This window comes from Apis laboriosa, unplaced genomic scaffold, assembly GCF_014066325.1.
Source record: "Apis laboriosa isolate Shangri-la unplaced genomic scaffold, ASM1406632v1 scaffold30_cov140, whole genome shotgun sequence".
NCBI lineage: Eukaryota > Metazoa > Arthropoda > Insecta > Hymenoptera > Apidae > Apis > Apis laboriosa.
Window position 1 is genome coordinate 2,106,401 of NW_025222776.1, and position 23,596 is coordinate 2,129,996.

Below are 23,596 nucleotides of genomic sequence, written 5' to 3' on the forward strand. Positions count from 1 at the left end.
TTTTCCGTGGAAAAAAGGATGTGGAAATGTTTTTAGATATATATCAAAATTATGAGTGTTTGGAATAATAAATTTTAAAATCATAAAACAAATATTCATAAAATATTCATAAAAAAGCAAATTCACATAAAGATTTGGATTTATCTGTTAAATGTCAAAGATATGCCAAAATAGAAATAATTTGCATTAGTTGATATTTTGAAAAAATGAATAATGAAATAAACTTATAATATAATATAATACATAATAATATAAATTATTGAGCAAGTACAAATATTTCAGCTTTTATTTTTTATTCCAAATGATGAATATCAAAAATGAAAAAGTATAAATCATCTTTAAAATTGTTTCTTCAATTTCATTTTTTTAATTTGAAATTATGCAATATAATTATGCAATTATGCAAAAATATTTTTAAACATTTAAATTTTATATTTATCTTTAGCATGCATCTATTTCTAAAAAAGTAAATTATTTCAAAATATAAGAAAAATCTTGTTATATAAATATCTTTCAAATTACATCGAATTAAATAAAAAGTTCTAACATTATATTTTTAAATTCATTTTCTTAATACAAACAATGAATTAATATTTGCTAAAAGCATTGCATTTATTACATATTTGATATGAATGTTTTATCTTCTCCAATTTATTTTATTAAATTAAATATTTAGATTTTTAATATATTTACATTAGTTAATGAAAAATAATTATCAGCTTAATTTCAATATCAAGTTTTTATTATTTATTGATTATATTTTATTTCATAATCATAGTTGAAGAATATTAATCAATAAATATTGAAGAATCTATGTAATGATAATATTAAACAAATTTCAATAAAAAATATAATAATCAAAATCAAGTGATAATTATATAGAATATCTTCGAAATGATACAAGCACTTATACGATGATTATATGCAAAAATAAATTGAAAAAAAAAAAAAAAAAGAATAATATATTTTGTTTAAAATTTAATTTTAATAAATCAAATTTGAAAATTTTTCAAATATAAATAAAATTAGTTAATTGAATACAAATAAACTATATAATATCAATAAATGGTTACATATGAAAATAAACAATTACATTTATACTATAGTATAATTATATTATGATTTGTTATAATTAAAATTTTAATTCAATTTTATTTTATTTATTTAAAATATTTATTTAAAATAATTTTATTTTATTATTATATTTTATTTTATTATTATTATTCTTCTTCATTATACCTTTTATTATTTTTCATTTATATAAAAGAATTGCATTAAGAATATAATTTTTCTTTTTTTTCAATTTCATTCAAAAGGTAAAATAAATTTGTAATTAAACAATTATAAATTACTAGCGCAATGACTAACATTAATTTCTATCTGAATTCTAATTTCATTATTCAAATCATTTGCATCATAATTATATGTATTATAATTATGATTATCATTGTACCATATTTTATATTATATAGCTAAACTAAACAATCATTAAAGTATTATTAATATTATCCAATCCAAAATATGTATAATGTATATAATATATTATGCATATAATTATATATTACAAATAATATTTTAAAGTTATTATAAATTGATCTAAAGTTATTATAATTGATTCTCTATACGCCTCATAATAGTTGACTAAAAAGATATTCATATCGATAAATTTAAGTTTATCTAATTCTTTTTTATGTTGCGAGATTAAAATGATTTAAAAAACATGATTGTTAAAAATAACTTAATCACTTAATCACCAGGTCACGAAAATTGAAGAATGAGTAAGTATTAGATCAATGTTTATAACTTATAGTTTACAATCTAATATTAAATCGCATTACATTTTTAATGAATCACGAAATGATAAATATTTAGAATCGAGGAATCAATTTTTGCAAATAATTTTTCACATCGATTCTGAATGTAAAGATGTTATATATTTTTGATTCGAATAAATTTGCCAAAATAAATTTAATACAAAAATGCAATAATAATCAAAATAATTCAAATATACAGCTGAACAATATAATATTTTAATATTATAATTTTAATCAGACAGATTCTGATAGGGAAATATAATAAAATAAAATAAGATTAATTACTGATTAAATACTGATTAAAATTATGTTTTGATAAAATATAAAAAATTTAAATATTTTTAATTTATTTTCAAATTATTTTTAATTAAATTTCAAATGGTTAAATATAATTTCGACAAAAATATATATATATAAATTATAATATAGTATATGTATATTTATAATATCGATAAATTATAGTAAGAATTGATGATAAATTATAGTACATTTTAATGTAAATAATATATTATAATCGTTAGTATATATCGCTTATTTCTATTTATTGATATCGATAAAGTTCTAAGAATTTTTATATTTATTTTGTTTATTTTATCGATATTACATTTGTTCTATGCACAATGAAATTGAAGTTTGAAGTTTTTATAGAGCAAAGAGATTTTCAATTTTAAATTAAATTTAATGAATTTAATATATAATATGCATTTGATTCATTTATAATATATATATGTATGGTGCAATTTCTTCTATTTTTATTAATTTCTTTCTAAAATAGAAAAAATAATAAATAAAATTATTCTTCAACTATGATTATGAAATAAAATATAATCAATAAATAATAAAAACTTGATATTGAAATTAAGCTGATAATTATTTTTCATTAACTAATGTAAATATATTAAAAATCTAAATATTTAATTTAATAAAATAAATTGGAGAAGATAAAACATTCATATCAAATATGTAATAAATGCAATGCTTTTAGCAAATATTAATTCATTGTCTGTATTAAGAAAATGAATTTAAAAATTTAAACTATTGAATTTATATTCTTTATTATTCGTATACGTTTTATTAAATAATAATATATAACTATAATAAATACTTTGTTACGTATTAGAAAATTATAATATATATATACTGCTATAATGTAGTAGAAGAGATTGAATATTATAATATATAATTAAATTTTTTTTTTTTTTTAGAAATTCTTTATATTAAAATATATATTATATAAAATTATATAAAATATATATTATAAAAAATTATATAAAATATATATTATATAATATTACATAATATATATAGATTTTAGTAGCAAATTAAATAAACCAGGTGAATATAATACATCAAATTATAATTGTATTGATATTTATTGAAGATATTGAAGATATTTTTAAAAATATATATGATAATATAGTTTTATGTTGAAATCAAATTTTCAATTCTCTATTTTTTAAGAAAAAAAATTATATAAAAATAGAAAAAATAATAAATAAAATTCATTTTAACATTTAAAAAAAATATGAAAATATATTATAAAATAAAACAGAACGAAAAGAGCAAAAGAAAGACATGAAATATATTTTTATTTAAAAATGAAATATCTTATAAACATCATATGTATATGTTAGAATGCAATAATATTTATATTTTAATGTATGTAAATAATGTAAATAAATGTAAATAAATTTGAATACATAATCACGGATATATTCATATTTTACGTTATAAGAAAATTCATCTTATCCAAAAATTCTGATTTTATTGAAATTTTGTATATACAAATCATATGAATTGTATAAACAATTTTATTTACGAAAAATTTCTTTGAAAATGTGACATAATAACATTATAATTATATTAAGTGTTTTTTTTATATTAAATGTTAATTTAATGGAATATTTAAAAAAAACTGAATGAATTAAATAGATGTATACTTATTTTAAATGATATTGAACATGAATTTAAAATAAACATAATAATAGAACAAAAATAATGTTATATTTTAATAAATCCTATATTTTTAATTAAAAAATAAATACCTTTTCATATTGTTAAAATATTATAATATGGAAAAACTATGAATAGTATTGTTTTAGATCTTCTAGAGAGAAAACTAAACTACATATGAAAGAAAGAATATAAATATATTTATTGTATTTTTTTATGTGGAAATTTCAAATTAATAATAAATAAAAAATTTTCATACGGAATGGAAAGTATATAAAAATAAATATATATTAAATATAATATAATATATATAATATATTATGGACTTTAAAAGACTTTTGATTTTATAACTTCTTCTAAATAAAGACTAATAAAAAATTGGATACAAATTAGTATAAATTCGAGTAATAATATAAAATACTATCATTTTAGAGAAATAAATTATGATATAAATTTTTATTAATATACGTATATAATAGATAATATCAAATTTAAAACAATAAAAATTAATAATACATGAATTAATTTATTTTTTGCATATAATCGCATATGTAAATTGTATTTTCTGGATTCGCATGATATCATGATAAATCTACTACTAGATAATATAAACATACTAGATAATATTTTATAATTTATCTTTAAATTATTCGATAAAATTTTAATTATATTAATATATCCGTTAATTATATATACTTTATAATATAATATATTTTTAGTATAGTATATAAATATATATTTATAATATATACTTTAAATATATACTATAAATTGGATACAAATCTATCTAGCATTTTATCTTTTCATAATATATTAAATTTTATGAACATGTCGAATCTTTATTAATATTAAAAATGATTATTATGATATGACTTACTTTTTTGTTTTTTTTTTAAATCACAAAATAAATTAAAGTAAATTTCACTTCAATAATTGTGCATAGAAACTTTCTATTACAGTCAAAACACAAAATGCCCATTAAACAAAAAAAAGATAACTATCAACAATAATTGCTATGAAAGAATTTAGTTGTCATAACATTTGAGATACAATCATTGTCACAACTATCAATACTGTATACAGGTCAAAACCTTTCATATTTTTAGTCTATCTTATATTTGTGCTCTTTTCTTTTTCTTTGTAACATATATATTAAATGTTAATACAATTTCATATATTTAATAATTATTTAATATATCACATTGAATAAAAATTAAATTTATTATTATATTATTATTATTATTATTATTATTATTTCAGTTCAGATTATGATAATTAAAAAATTAATGAAAATTATTAAATTTTATTTCCATAACATGTAACTTTTATCAATAATTTCAAAGTAAAAATTGATTATTGAAAAATGATTACTTTGATTTGGTAATTTTGTTGATTACTATAATTATAATTATAACAAAACGTTAATAAACATAATAAATATATAATAATTGAAATAAATCCTAAATTTAGAATGTTAAGCTTAAAATAATTAAACCATTTGTGAAGAGAGAGAATTCATAATTAATTTGAAATATTATGAAGTAATAGAATAGATAGATAAAATAGAATAAATAGTAAATTAAAATGATAAATAAAAAATATTAATTCATTAAATTATTCAGCAGAATTAAAATTATAAGATTGTATAAGGTATACAACATATATATAAGAATACATAAGAAAAAAAAAGATATTAATTTTAATTTTACATAAAGTTTTTAAAGGAAAAAAAAAACCAAGGTAATGTTTATATTTAGTCTATAATCGTTTTTAATCATATACTCTAGCAAAAAAATATATTTTAATATTTACTTTAAAATAAAATATAAATTAATTTTTTTCACTATAAATTAGTGAAGTTAAATATGCAATGTAAATCTGATATGCGATGATATTAACAATATTATTAATCGATTCTTAAAATAGTATCGACTAATAATTAAAAAATTTCGAAAAATGATGGAATTACAAAAAATTAATAAGAATATATAATGTTAGAAAATTCTAATTATCAATATGATCTAGAAATATTTCTAAAAATATTTTGTATTGTGTAAATTGAGTAAATTTAATTAGAAACTCGAATAATTTGAAAACCAAATCATCTTTTTTATGGAATATATCGTGCTTGATAACGCAATATTTTAATTATATATCACCTTTCTTTGTGAAAGAATATTTTTTATGACAATTAAAATATGTATTACATTTATCATAGTTTACGATAATTATTTTCTAAATTGCCTATTTTGAATTTATTCTAATTCTATTATATTCTGTCAAAGGATTACAACAACAATATTACAACAATATTAAGACGGATATAATAATGCAATTATTAATTTTAAATTAACGTTGATCCTTAACCAATGATGGATATTATTAAAAAACCAAATATCAATAATATTGCTGTGATCAACATAGAGTAAGATGTCAATAAGATAGATTTATCATTATCGTAATAATATATCTAAACCAAGAAAAAAAATACTTTATCTAAGAGAAAAATGTTTTCAAAAGAACCGAATAATATTTTTAATGAATAAGAAATTGTATTAAGAAAATACTGTGCAAAAATTGATCTGTGATCGATTTTATATACAATACAATTTGCAATACAATTTTATTACAAAATGCAATAAGAAAAGATACAACATTCAACTATATTAAAAACACGAAAAATAATACTCTCCTACAAAATGCAAAACAATAGAAGCAGCAAATATGTTTCAAGTGGCAAGTTCCATGTAACATATTCGTGTTCTGATTATAGAAAAAATATAATATATAAAATTTTCTATTTGATATTATGTTTTGTATTTAATTATAAATGATAAATATTTTTCACATTTATATGTTTTTAATTATAAATGTTGCTGTTCGCATTTCATTTTATTTTTCTTATTATGTTAAACAATATTTGCTATGATGAAACATTCATATTTCTTAGCACAGTGTACGAGAATGCACAGTACGATTGTAAGACCAATAACTCGTCTTGTCCTCGTCTCATCTCTGTAATCTCTTTAAGCCATTCATAAAAGAAGCTACAATGATGGATAAGATATATATAACAATTTAAATCTCTAATAATTGATTCGATTTTAGAAAAGAAATGTTTAATAAAAAAAAAAATAAAAATATGTTGTATAGAGTTCCATTATTTAAACAATATCCTCATGTCAAAAATATCCTAGATTATATCCTATATATCCTCCTTAATTTTCATTTTTTTAATAATAAAAAATATAAATAAACAAATGCTAATCAATAAAATCTATGACTATTAATTAAATTGTAAAATAAAAGAATTTTAATTAATATTAAATAAATAATTAAATATTAATTAAATATTAAATAAATAATTAAAATAATTAAATAATAAATTATTTTTAATAAAAAAAATGTCACATTAATTTTTTAAAATATTAACTTTTTTATTTTGTTTATATTATTTTTCTATCAAATATATTAATAAAATAAAATTTAAAAAAATTTTTTTTAAAGATATTATATATACAATAATGGATATTATATTATATTGGATATTATATTATTATATATAATATCTTATTTTATTTGTATGTATATTATTATTCTATAATATTTTTTTAATGTTAATAGAAAATAATCTTTTTAATTCTTTTTCATCAATTCTTTAGATTCTAATTACTGATTAAATATTAACTAAACTCTAATCTACTCTAATCTACTGCGTAGATTTGCAAAATATAAAAGGAAAACTTATAATTCTTAATAATTGCATATATCAACAATATTGTATACTAAGAATTATTGATTTTTTTACCGTAAATTAAAACAAAGAATATAATAGTAGAATAGTGAAATTATATCTCTATTTTTTAAATTTTAGATTTAATAGATTTAACGTTTATTATCAAAATTTTAATCTTTATAATTAATTATTTATTATATCATATCATAAAATATTATTATTAACTAATCCCAGTAGATTAATAATCATAAATATATCTATATATATATAATAATACAAACTATTAATAATATATTAATAATACTATTAATAATACTAACTATTAATAATAATATTAAACTATTGTATTTGACCTGCATCTACTGTAACTTTTTCATAACATTATTTATTTGTATACATATTATTCATAAAATATATTTTAAATATAAATAATCAAGTATAAATTTTAAATAAAACTTAAAATCTGAATAGAAAATATGCAAAATATGTGAATAATATTTATTTTTCCAATCAAAAATTAAAATTCTATAGAGAATATACAAAACAATTATAAATATAAAGAATGAATAAGTATAATAAAAACATCTTTTTAAATAAATAATTATATTTTTTGATATTTTTATTTCGATATTTTTATATTTTTTCTTACTCTTTTATATTCTTTTATACTTTTTTACAATGACATAGCAAAGAGATCTTACTTTTATAAACATGCCAATCATTCTAACTACTGGAAGGAATCAATGCGCGCGCAGATCAGCTCATTGTTTGATAATAAATTAATAGAGAGTAAATACATTTAAAAGTAAAATATTAAAAGTAAAATATTTATGAAAGTAAATGAAAAATATTAGTAAAAGTAAATTTGTTTTTTATAACAGTTTGTTACTGCGTTAAGAATGACTATCCAAGAAAAATTATATTAACAATTTTTAAATATATTTATTTTCCTGAGCCAAAATCATTAAAAATAAAAAAAAAAGTAGACGTTCGTTTTTTTAATATTCGAAATTAATTAGAATGCAAGATTGATTATAACTATTATATCAAAAAAATTTTTTATATGAAAAATAAGCATTAGACTATAAATCTATTTATCGATACAAACGCTATCAATTTACTTTATGATTTTCTGTGAACTTTTTGTAGTTACACAATCGTTGATTGATGTCTATTTTATTTTTATTTTTATTTACATTATAAAAGATAATTATGTTTTTATTTTAAATTGTAATTATAAATATAAAATTAAACAAGATAAAATGTGATTAAATATAGTGATTATAGTAATTCATAATTAATAAAAAAAAAATGAAAAAAAATTAGCAAATAAAAATTAAGAAATTATTTCATTTTACATAATATTTTTTTTTAATTATTGATAATAATCTGACTATATCCATCAAAATTATAAAGAAACATATAAGATTTGATTAACAAAATAATGTAATGATATTGAAAAAATGAATGTAATTTTTGCCTTTTTAACGTTTGTATTTACCCTAGTCTAACATCGAAAGCATTCATACGATATCAAGACAAAAATTCCTATTATATATTAATAGAAATACAAATAAATAAAAAATAAATAAAAAATAAAGATAAATAAAGATAAAATATAATATATAGATAAAACATACAAGATAAATATTTTATTTATGATTTTTTTATATACTATAGAAAAATAAAAAATTATACATTATTTAATGAAGAAAATTATAAAATTTTATTTTTTAATGTTCTATTAATTTAAATCATAAAAAAACAAAAATATTAAATTATAATAAAAATATTTAAACTAGTTGTTCTGATTATGCTAAACAAATATAAATTAATTTTTTAAATTCTTAAATTCAAACTTTTGGAAATTATTAACAAATAAATTTTAAAATAAAATACATATAAAACTAATCTTATTATTTTAGATATATATTAGTATAATTAATCTTTAATAGAAACGAAAAATACAAATCTATAGAAAATCTCTCTAAATCTACTAAAATTTAACAAATTCAAATAAACTCAAATGAGGTAATTCTATTTTCCACGTGTCATTTATCTCTTAAAATATGGATTCGTGTAAACACTGTTTTGGTATTATCAACTTGGCTAAAAAAGAAATTTAAAAAACTTAAAAAAGAACCATTTTTTGAAGTAATTATAATATCCGTTAATATTTTTTTTAATCCAATTTTAAAAACGCATTTGAATATATTTTCAAAAAAAATATAGTATTTCAGTATCATTAATTCTTAGAATTTATTCGAACGAAAAAAATTCTCAAAGGTGATTGTACACAATAAGATAACATATAAATTAATTATTATTATAAGAGCAATATATTTTGATATATGAAAATTCTATATTTAAATTTTAAAAATTTTTATTTTATTAATTAATTTTTAAATAAAGTTCATCATACTAAATATTCATCATAAAAAATTTATTCAAAAGTAAAAAGACGATGATTTATAAAATTACTAAAATTATTAAATTTTTAACAAAAGAATTAATGATCTCAAATAAAAAAAAATTATTTATTAATAGTTTTTATAACGATGTATCATGTAACTATATAATAAGCTTCGAATTCAAATCCCAACGCGCACCATATTCGCGCATGGCATGATGTTTGCATGTGTGCACGTGTGTATGTCAGAATATACTATCTTACGTGACAGCTTTCTCTATCATTTCTTTTAATGCATTTGTACTTCAAAAAAAAAATTATATATAAAATTAAAAAATGTAAAGGAATATGAATTAAAAATAAAAGAAAATGCTAAAAAATATTATGAATATTAATGTAATAACATTTCATCTTTTCATATCTTTTCAGAATTTTATATATTTATTTTATTACTACACATTTTTTTTTTTCGTTTTAATATGGTATATAACTAAAAATTTTCATATGACAAACATGATATAGAATTATTAATTAATTTATATTAATTCAATATGAATTATTAAATAATTCAATTATTTAAATTTGTGATTCATATATTTAATTTATTTTATTATTTTATATTATTTTTTAAAATATTTATTTTTCTTATATTAATATTCAATTTTTTTACATTCATTATTTTAATTCTATTATACAATTTTCTGTATACAAAATTAAAAATAATATTTATAGAAAACATACATCATCTTTAATGCTTGTACATATAACAAATAATAAACATGTATATAGTTATTGATTATACATGATTATACATGCTTTCCTAAATACACAATATTGAATTTGGCATCGTATATTTTGCAGTATTGACGAAAAATGATCGTGAAACTTGATTGAACAATATCACTGACAAAAGATTTCGCAATAGAATTACTTATAAAAACCATAAAGAAATTTTTTTATAAAAAAAAATTTTTTTTAAATTTTTTAATTATATATAAAAAATTAATAAAATCCTTAAAAAGAAATAATTTTATCATATATAAAACAAAATACAAATTTAAAAAAAAAATTTATCGAATTTCTAAATCTAGACAGAAACAATCTAGATTCGTTTCACTAGCAATGAAACTAAAATACGTAAGAAGTGCAATTTATATTTATTATATTTCATTATAATAAAATAAGTTTATGATAAAAACTTAATTGTTTTTCCAATTATTTTTAAGTAAAACTCCTTTAAATAAAATAATTAAACTTTATCACATAAATTAATCCAATATATAAATGTGTTTAATAAAATATAAATCATGATTTCAAAATTTTTTTCATGATTAATAAAAAATTCATATGATAACATTTAAGATACATATTAAAATATATGAAAAGACTACACAATGTAACCAATTTAAAAAATACTTTTTACAATTTTTTTCTATAATTCAATTTTTACTAACATAAAGAAATAATTTGATAAATTTTCAGTAGAAAGAATTGCAATATGAGTATATTTCGCGCTATTGTAAATTCAGCTGTTAATTCAAATATTTGCTGGATATGCGGAAAAATTTTCTAGAATCTGATTTAAAACTTAATTGATTTTTTACACTATTTGTTTGATCTTTGTAACATGATCTCAAAATATGAAAAATGCATTAAATTTTATTGAATAACATATTATAATAATAAATTAAATTTTGTTGATTCTGCAATGAAATTATGCAATAAAATCCATATTTTACAATAATATATTTGTAAAAAAGATAATTTAAAATTAACAAATGAACATGTTCAAAATAATCCTTAAGAATTTTTTAAACGGTAAGATTTAATTAGTGAATATCAAATTTTAATATTAATAATTCCATGTTAATAATGTTAAAATTTCATTCAAATAATAAATATAAATGAGACAATTGTCAATTATAAAAATTGAAAAGATAGGATAATAGCAATAGATGTATGTAAAAAAATATTCAAAAATATTTTATAAAAAATTGAATATAACGAATATTTTTGAAAAATAAATTAGCAATGTAAAAAATATCGAATCATTAACTGCAACTAGGAATTCAATTATAAATTTGAAATATAATGAAATTTAAATCACATAAAAACATAACAAAAAATATAATTACAAAAAGTATTATATATAAATACAAGATATAAAGTAAAAAATGCATTAAAAAATTAGATAAAATATTCAATATAAAGTAAATCATTACTACTAAAAATTTAACAACACATGCATAGAGCTTGTGTTTTTTTGTGTGTTATTTTAAATAGAAGTTAAAGATGATAAAAAAATATTTCAAAGAAAAAAAATTATCAAATAAATATTTATATGATATTTAATAAGTTTAAACTTTTAAAACTAATTTTGCTTTATTGAAATTAATATAGAAAAAAAAAAACTATTCAAAAAGTATAACATAAATCTTGCAGAAAAATGTATAAAATTTTCAAATAATATAAAAATTGTAAGAAAAGTGAAAATTAAGAATACATACCATAAAGTGGGCCGAGGAAGTAATGGATTCAGAACAAGTTGATGGAGGAAACGATACAAGGTAGATCACAAAGGAATGTTGTTTTACTTCGTTTGTGCACACGGAAAGACAGAGAATCGCACTAATAAGCGAACAGTCGCGGTTGCCTGCTTTAAGTAGGCATATTCGTTGAAGAGGATGAAACAAGGCTGACTTTCAGTGTTAGCAGTTTTCACACACGCTACCGGCCCAGCAAGATTAAAATGGTAGAATACCGCAAGGCGCCATCTTTAGTAGATGGCACGCAAGCGCTGTTTTTACTGCCATCTTATAGTCAATTATTGAAATAAAATTTAAAAAAAATAACATACAGAATATAATTCTAGGGATACATAAAATAATTTTTACATAATATTATAATAAAACATAATTTTATTTTGTAAAAATAGAAAAATAAAAAATACAATGAAAATATAAGTTCTTTTATGATAAATATAAAATAATAAAAATATAGATTTTTAATATTATTTAAATTCTTATTTAAAATTTCGACAATATACAATATTTCGAAATGCACTATTACAGTCGAATCTTTTAATTTAAATAAATTGATAGTTATTGATTAATTTGCTAATAAAAGAAATTTCAATCATAAATACGATTTATACTTAAACGAAAAACTGAAATTAATATATGTATATCTTATAGATAAAATAAAAAAACAATTTATATTTCATCTAAAATTTGAAATATTAATTTTAAGTATATGAATCATATTAATATTCTTAAACAAAATTATGAATTTTGTTTAAGAGAAAAGAAATCTATGTTAAAGAAATATCAGACAAATGAGATAACATCAAAAATAATTATAGGTTAGATTTGTTTATAGAATATGTAAAATAATATATTATTCGGGCATATCTATTCTATCCTTTGAATTTTGTTTGGACACAAATGAAATTGTTTAATTCGAATTTTTCTATTATTGTCTATTATTAATATACATTTGATCATGAATTTTGCATTTGATTATATTATGTGATTATATTATGTAAAGATGCATCAATAAAAATAAACAAAGCCGTGATTAAAATCTTAGAGAATTAAAATCGATCTATAATTCTGAACATAATTTAATATTTTATTATCAATTTTTTAATAATTAATACAAATTCGTTTAAATGTAAAATTTATTTAAAACATTATATTTATATTTTGTTTAATATTAATTTTTTATATTTTATATATTTTTATATTTTATATATTTCAAAATATGTTTATAGTAATCTCATATTATAATTTCATATATTATAACAACATATTTATAGAGATATTCTGTAATAATAATAATAATAATAATGTGATATAATGCCGGAATTGTAAAGACAGATTAACGATAAAATATAAATATTATATTTGTTTATAAATGTATTATATATCTGTACGTATATATATTATTTAATATATTAATAATATATTTTTTATTTATATAATAAATTTATCATTTCTAATTCTAAATCAGATTTAATACAATAATTATTTTTATCTTCCATATCTATGATATACATAAATTATTTTTAATTTTTTTACAATTAATATCATTCTTATTATATATTTTATTAATATTAATATATTTTATTTGATTTTCTTATTTATATTAATGATTCATTGCTTCATAGCAAGGAAAAAATAAAAAATATGAAATAGAATATCAGTTGAACTAAGAATATATACAATTCCTTTTCATTTCTCAGTACTATTCTAAACAAATTGAAAGCTGAAAAGATCTAATTAAAAAATTAAAAAAAAAAAAACCATTGATAATCGAATCAAATTCAAAATTATAATGTCAATCTAATTGTTATATATATTTTATAAAAAAAATAAATAATTTTAAATTTAATATTCAACATTTTATATATTCTCAAAAATATTTATTTAAATTATTTGAAAATTTTACTTATAGTATCCATTATGTTACAAGATTTATTTTATATTTGGCGTCAAAGAAAGATTATGTATCGAAGTTTGATGTAATTTTGATGCAAATTTGATTCAACCCAAGCTTTAAATACAAGCTTTAATAGTTATAAAATCTATATATAATATATATATATAATAGTGACATTAAATGATACCAATTGATACCATTTTATAATCAAATTCCTTGCTAAATAATAAAACAATATAATAATTTACTTTAGATATAATTCGTTATAATTGATTTCATTGATTATAGCAATTTAAATTTAAATAACTTAATTAATTTGAGATTTCTTTAAAAAAAAAATTCCATCCACAATTAATCGAAAGAAAATCGTCAAAATTTAATAACTATTTATTAAGTTTTCATGTTTTATTTCATCTAATATATATATATTATAATATATATATTTTATATATTTTATATATTATAAATTTATATATTATATATATTTTATAAATTTATATATATATATAAATTTAATCTTAGATCTGCAGACACAGACTCTATTATTTCTATTATTATTAAACAGAACGAATTTTCAAGAAGAATATATGATATTATTTTCTTGACATTACACATTAGTATTGCAGAAACATTAGTGATCAGACTTCGGTCAAAATTAAATAACGAATCATGTCACATGCAAGGCTATAGTGTAAAAAAAAGAAGAAATATTCAAATTAATATATAAATAAATATAGAAAATAATTACGCTACATTATTCATATTATTGCATTGAATTATTTTAGCATATTATTTATGTAATTGTTTATGTAATTTATTATAACACAACATAAATTACTAGAAGTATTTCATAAAATGACAAAAATTAAAATTAGTTTTTTGATTAATTATATAGAATTATTAAACAATTTACTTATAATATATAAACAATTTATTTTTATCATGATTTGTATTTAAAATAGGCTCTATAAAAATATATTTATTAAAGATAGCAAATAAAAATAACTTTAACGATTTTATTATTTATTCTATATAAATATTATTTATATTTTTAAAAAATAAATATACCTATTATTTTTAAATTTTTTTATTCTATATTTGATGAGATAAAATCTAATTTATAAATATAATATTTATGTATTTAATAAAATATAATTAATATATTTATTAAGATATAATTCATGAAAATATACAATTTAATAAAAACTTGATGAGTTTCTTATCTTGTAATTTTATTATCATAGAATAACACACTAGAAAATTTTACTTAACCTTTTTCTTGATTAGTTTTATAAGATTTTTAAAGTTATTTTAAAAAATAATTACTGTTACTTTTACCATATTAATAAATATATATAAAATATAATATATAAATAATATATATAAAAAAGAAAAATGTGATGAAAAAATCAACAATAATGAAAAATTATTGTTGAAATTATTTTAGATAATTTTAGCATTTGACAAAATTTATCTCTACATTGCGTATAAAAGCTTGTACATATACTTTATAAAAAATGAAACGTTTAACTGAAGAAAAAACAAAACTTGTTCTAGAAAAATTAACAAAATAGTAAGTATAATATATAATTTTTTCAAAACTATTATAATTGATTATATGATTTTTATAATAAAATTTTAAATAATAAATATAATATAATAGATTACAAATGTGTAAATTCATATTTTCATTACAATTATAGAAATTAAATAAATAAATTCATTTATTCTTCAAATATCATAATGAATATTTTATTTTAAAAATTTTATATATTTTTCTATATTATATATTATATGTATTTTTTCAAACATTTATATGCTTAATTTTTCATAAATATATAAATATTTGCAGTCTTATATTATATATTATATTATAATTAAAAAAGTTAAAAATATAAAAAATATAATTGATAATAATAATTTTAATTGTGCTAATAATCTCTATAATAAATATTTAAAAAAAAAATAAATAGAATTTTAATTTTATTAACAATTATTATTAGTATTATTAATACAGTATTTAGTATTATTAGTATTATTAGTATTTATTAGTACATATCTTAAATTATTCTGTATTATGTTTAATGTAATATTTGTTTTATATATATTTTATAATGTAAATTAAAAAATAATTATGATATAATATCTAATAAAATGATTTTATGAATTTTTTTAAATGTTCAGAGAAATTTAATTAAAAAATAATAAAAAGTTTATTAATATTGCTAAATAAAATAAATTATTTGTTATTTGTTATAATAGAAATAAACATAAACAATTACATTTTACTATATTTATTATGATATAATTTGATATATTTTTGATAATTTTGATTAATTATGATATTATGTATAATATTATTTATGTGATTATATCATATGATTATTATATATAAAATTTATTTTTAGTATTGGAAGCAATGTAAAATTATTACTTGATCGACCAGATGGTGTTTATTGTTTCCGAGAAAAGAAAGGCAGAGTATATTATGTTTCTGAAAAGATTTTATCATTAGCAAGTATGGTAAATCCAGAACGATTAGCAAGTGTTGGCACATGTTTTGGAAAATTTACAAAATCTGAAAAATTTAGATTACATATTACTGCATTATATCATCTGGCTCCTTATGCACAAGTAATTATATTGTTTTTAATCATTTATATTTGAATATAGTTAAATTTCATATTATTCTTTTATTGATAATTTTTCATATATATAGATATAAAGTAAAATAATATTGAAATCTAATGATTAAAATAATATGATTTTTATTATTTTATTAATTTATTTATCTATATTTATGTATATTTATTTTTTAATATTTTTAAAGCATAGACAATGATTTCATATTTATTCTATCTCAAATATGTCTTTTATGTATTTTATTGATATATTGGTATATTTACTTATGCATTTATTACTTTATTACTTTATATTATAATTATCTATTAATTTTATCAATTTTTATATAGATATTAATAATAAAATATCTTTATGATGCTAAACAGAACATAAATATTTCATTTTAATGAAATTATTTTATAATAAGATTTTATAATAAGATGTTTTTAATTCGAAAATTTACTTTTTGTAATATGCAAAATATAAATTAAAATTACTGATAAATATATTAAATCATATATATTCAATACATCATACATTAAATACATTTAAATGAATAAAAAATTAAATATTATTAATATCGATTCAATCTTAAATAAAAATAAAATACAAAGATTATAAATAAAAATTTATGTTTATGTAAATATATTTTATATAATTTTATTTTTTTTCTAGTATAAAATTTGGTTGAAACCATCAGCTGAACAACAATTTTTATATGGACATCATATTTCTAAATCTGGTTTAAATCGAATTACTGAAAATACACCTCAGTATCAAGGAGTTGTTATTTTTTCCACAAATGATATACCATTAGTAAGTGAAAGATTATTGGATTATTTAATAACTTATATTTTTATATAATAAATTTTTAAATAATAACTTTATATTTTTTATTTTAATCATATATTAGGTTGTTGCAAATGAAATGGTCAATATACATTTAAAAATATACATTTAAACATTTAAACATTTAAAAAATAATGTAAAATAATATATTATGAATCAATTTAAATTTGAAGATGGATAAATACAACTTGAATATTATTTTATTAAATTATCTTATTGTAAAGAAGTGAATTGTAAATTATATTTTAACATCAAATTCAATTTTTTCTTATACAGATTTAAAATTCATAATGCATAAAAATTACTATTAACATTAATAAAATTTTCAAAAAAGATTGGATTGAAGAAAGAAATCTTTTATTGATATAAAAAATTATAATTGAAAAATATAATTAATTAAATTAATTGTAAATAAATTGTAATAATTTTAACTTGCTTTTTGATAGGTAAAATGAATTAAATTTTTTTATTCTTATTTTGATTAATATTTTTAATAAAATTATTATAAACGAAAATTTCATTTTCAACAATCTAATAATAATAATCTATATTAAAAAAACTTATTTATTAATTTTAAATGATTTGATGTTTTATTAATATTAATAATTATTTGTAAAACACTACTGAACTCTTTAGTACAAAGCTATTTTATTACTTAATATATTGTATATTTAATATAAAAAATAGTAAATATCTTGTCTCTAATCTATTTTATTATTAAAATTTAAATTTAATAAAATTATTATAGGGTTTTGGTGTCACAGCTAAAAGTACAATAGATTGCAAATATGCAGATCCAATGGCAACAATATGTTTTCATCAAGCTGACATAGGAGAATATATTCGATCAGAACAATCTTTAATGTAAAAATCTTATAAAAATATTTATCATATTTATTTTTTAATATTAATATGTTAATATTAATATTTTCTAAATAAATATACATATTTAAAAGTTATAGACAATATATATATTTTTATTAAAAAAATATTTTTATTATATTAAATATACTATACTATAAAATATACCATATACCATAAAATAAATATACCATAAATACCTAAATATACCATATTTACTATAAATATATATAATACTATAAATATATAATTATATCATAATTATTATATTATTATTAAATTATATTATTATTAAATTATATCATATTATAATATATAAAAATATCATAATTATTATATATATATGTGAAAAAAATTTTCAAATTATTTTTTTTTATTTTATAATTATAAAATAAATCTTTTATATTATAAAATAAATTTTTTAAATCAATAAATATTAATACGTTATTATTTAATATATATATTTCAATATAATAATTTTAATAAAACTTTTTCTATATTTATAATTTTTCAATAATTAATAATAATCATCATTTTTAATATTTTGCATTATAATTCAAAATAATCTGTTTTATATTTTTAAATATTAATCTTTAATTTAGAAGTTTTATTAATGATTTATTGATCTTTATTTTTTAAAGAATCAATTACAGAAAATTAATTAAATTAATTATAAAAAATTAATAAAATTAAAAATTTAAATAATATAATATAAATTTAATTAACTAATATAATAAGATTCTTATAATGAAATTTTTTTTATTAAAACACAGAATTGAAAATTGAATTTTCAATTCTAGAAAACAATAATAGATATTTAAAAAAATTATAAATTCGTCTAATGAAAGAATAAAACAAGTTATTAGAAAATAGGATCATCCAATATTTTTATAAAAAAAAAAATATTCAAAATATTGATTTCAACAATATTCAAAAATTATTGAAATCAATAATAAATTCTTTTCAAGATTTTCAGTTGAAAAAATAATAAATTATTTTCAGTTAATAATAAAAAATGTTGTTGAATATTAATAAATAATTAATAAATAATATTAATAAAAAAATTAATGAATATTATATTACAATATTTTGTTCTATATCAACTGAAGAAAATAAAATATGTAGCACTCTAGCTATATTTTTAATATATTAAATTTTTTAAAACATATTAAATAGATATCGAATTTTTTAAATTTAAAATTATAGTTATTATATGATAATAGTTATTAGCACCACCTCGATCTTAGACAAAATTTAATATAATAATTGAAGTTATAATAAATAAAGTTATTTTGATAAGTTACGTCAATAATTGGTTGTTCAAAATATAATAATAATCGCAAATAATTATACTGCCAAACGGTCGAGATTATATGAAAAACGAATCAACTATAATAGCTACGAATAAATGTTATTCAAGCATTTTAATAAATAATTGCTTAAAGTAATTTTATTTGAAATTTTTAATTATTTTTTCAATGGATTAATACTCAATTCTGGCACCAAGATACAAAATTTATTATTTAATGCTTTTTTTTAGAAATTTATTATGTTTTCAATATCATTTTTAACGATTTAACATTATTTAGAATAAGATTACAAAAAGATTACAATAAGATTCATTATTGTTAAAAATAAAATGAAATTTAAAATTACGAAAATTCATTGTTGTTAAAAATAAAATTAAATTTAAAATTACGAATAAAATACAAAGTAAAATAATAATAATAAAAATAATAAATTTTAAACAAAAAATAATATTATTTTTCAGATTTTTAAAAATGTTTTATTTAGAAAACTAGAAAATAAAAAAATATAATATTTAAATAATAAAAATTGTTTGTATTAAATATACAATTACTTAAAATTATTTATTATTAAAAATCTTAAGCTTTTATAAATAAAAAAAAGAAAATTAGTATTTATTTAATTAATGAAATATTTATTTGATAATTTTGGAAATCAAAAGTTGTTTAATGCTTTCATACAAAAGTTAAGAGTAATAAAATCATTGTTTCGATAAGTCGTTGAAAATAAATATAATTATTAAAATATAGAATTTTATACTTTTTTTATAATATTCTGTTGATTTGTCTTATATTTTATTTATAATTTCGAATTAAAATTTAATTTCAATTTCAATCAAATGTAATCTTATTCTATGTTAAATCGGTAACATAAAAAATGATACTGAAATGATAATGGAATAATAAAAAATTAAGAGCATAGATTAAATATAATATCTAACACACTATAGTACTATAGTGCTAGAGTGCTACATATTTTATATTATTTTCTTCAGTTGATATAGAACTGAAAATATTGTAATATAATATTTATTAATTTTTTTATTAATATTCATTAATATTCAACAACATTTTTTATTATTAACTGAAAATAATTTATTATTTTTTCAACTGAAAATCTTGAAAAGGATTTATTATTGATTTCAATGATTTTTGAATATTGTTGAAATCAATATTTTGAATATTTTTTATATTTATTTATATTTGTTTATTTTATATTTATTTTTTTTTTATTTAAAAAATTATATTTTATTTTTTTTTATATTTTTTAAAAATATTGAATGATCCTATTTTCTAATATATTCACAAAAAAATTTCTATCATTATAATGAATTCTGCCTTTAATTATGAAACAGTATATGTTTAAACATCAATGATTTATATTAAATTTAATTTTTTTAACCTGATTGCTAACGCTTGTGTAAAATTATAATAAAATAATTATAAAAGTAATAATTAGAGAACAAAAAAGCCATCTTTTTTTTTGATTTTGATGATTTTTAAATGTATTATAAAAAAATGAGATTCTTATTAATTTTTTTTTGTAGATAAACGATATTTATATATCATTAAAGTTTTCGTAATATTTACGAAAAAAGATTGCTATTATTAAAGGATAACAAATTTTATCTTTATGTATTTTATGTCCGTAATAATAAAATATATCAATATGTTTGTGATCGATAAATTTGAAGAGTTAGAAATGGAATGAATTTTTTGAATTTTAAAGAAATGAAATAAATTTTAAATTTTCTTTTATTCGAAAATTTTAATTTAGGATTTAATCTTTCTCTTTTCCATCTTACTTTCAAATTTTATAATATTAGCTAAATATTAGTTGATTTATATAATTTATTCTTGGTACACTTGATATTTATCATATATTGATTCATTTCCTATCCTTGATAATTAGTATAGACTTAGACAATATGTAATCGATTAATGAAAATTATAAATTATGTTATAAATTATAATATATATATTATATATTATATAATTATATAATTATATATAATGTAATATATATTATATATTATATATTATATGTCTATTATAATATTATAAATATTATGATAGAATTATTTATATCAAATATAATATAAGATTTTTATAAAAATGTATAAATTTTGGAGAATAGATTCTAGATATCAAAACAAAAAAAAAAATTTCTATGTTTTAATTAACGACTTACAAGCATTTTAAATTTGAATTAAATAGAATGATATACCAAAAAAATAAAAACGCTCGTACCACATGTCATTTGCGTAGCAGAGTCTCTCAATAAAAGCAAATACACTAATATTCTTTTATGCAAAAAAAAAAACTAATTTTGAATTTCAATATAATATATAATATACATAATATTATAATATATATAATATTGTATAAATATTCTTATATCATTAAAAAAAAATTTCTCAATTATGCAAATTGAAACATAATTTATTATTTCATAAAAATTTAGCTCGAACAAGTTATAGCAAATTTCGCAATATTCGATATTGTACGATAATTATACAATATTTCATTTAAAATCATAGGTGAATCGTATTACACTCTGCTTATTTATTGAAATTCATATGTGAAAATCAAAACATATATAATCCTATAAGATTTTGAATTAGAATAATTGAGTGTATTTTTATGCGCCCAATTACTTGTTTCTTTTAATTATTTTCACATGTACAACTCTGAAATATTAGCGATTGAATCAATTTGAATTTCAGATTATTCAATAAGTTATATAATATATCAAATTGACAAATCTTCATCTTTATTTCATTTAGTAATATTTCTTGTTCTTAGAGATTTAATTAAAATAACAGTTGATTTGAATATCACATATTAATAATACGTGAATCAATATTACACGTTAATATTATAAATCCAAAAGTACATATATATTGCATGCATTTTTTGTGTATGCAATTACATATTACATCCATTAATTTCTTTTTTGCATTTTTATTTTATTTTTCATATATATTACCAACGAATAAATCGAGAAATAAAATAATATTGTTTTGATTTAGAATAACAGAAAAGATTTAGACTTTTATATGATTATAGACTTGAATTTACACATGGAAACATAAAATTCGATTTCGGATATTACTCTCTCATTTTTCCTTTCTATAGTGATTGAATCAATTATAATAATTCCAAGGAAATTTATAACAAATTGTTTGCCGATTAATCAATTCTCCGATTTTTTGTACAGTTTGAGGAAATTTTCTACTTTTATTCTTTTGTTTTCTTCTCTTTTTCTACTTTCTATTTTGTATTTTTGCTCAAGTATTGAATTAGGTTTGAATATTTATATACATTTAAATACAAGCATGGAAATATCTTGGATAGATCTTGTTCTGCCAATTAGTTATATATTTTGCTTATCGAATCTTGCCGACGAAATTCCGTGACATTAGGATTACTCAAATTACGCAACGAATCGGCTGAAGATATTGGACACCCAATAGTTATTTCATATATTGTTGTGGAGGGGAATTTGAAGTTTAATAAAAATACATATTTGATACATATTTGAATATATGTTTAAAATAAATTTAATTAAGTAATTTGCATTTAAAATTACTTATAAAATTAA

At 16.4% G+C, this 23,596-nt stretch overlaps 2 protein-coding genes across 3 annotated transcripts in view; one reads left to right on the forward strand and one right to left on the reverse strand.

Moving 5' to 3' along the window:
* Positions 1-12,629, reverse strand: part of LOC122714544 (elongation of very long chain fatty acids protein 6-like) — a 71,149-nt gene extending 58,520 nt beyond the window's left edge. For both annotated transcript variants that reach the window (XM_043935974.1, XM_043935973.1), the window contains exon 1: positions 12,421-12,629. The gene's annotated coding sequence lies outside the window, so the exon portion shown is untranslated. The remainder of the gene's footprint in view (positions 1-12,420) is intronic.
* Positions 12,630-15,686: 3,057 nt separating this feature from the next.
* LOC122714498 (60S ribosome subunit biogenesis protein NIP7 homolog) lies at positions 15,687-18,785 on the forward strand. The gene is made up of 4 exons (XM_043935868.1): positions 15,687-15,926; positions 16,762-16,987; positions 17,651-17,791; positions 18,573-18,785. The coding sequence occupies exons 1-4, from the start codon at positions 15,871-15,873 to the stop codon at positions 18,690-18,692; spliced, it is 543 nt and encodes a 180-aa protein (XP_043791803.1). The 5' UTR covers positions 15,687-15,870; the 3' UTR covers positions 18,693-18,785.
* The last annotated feature ends 4,811 nt before the right edge of the window (positions 18,786-23,596 follow it).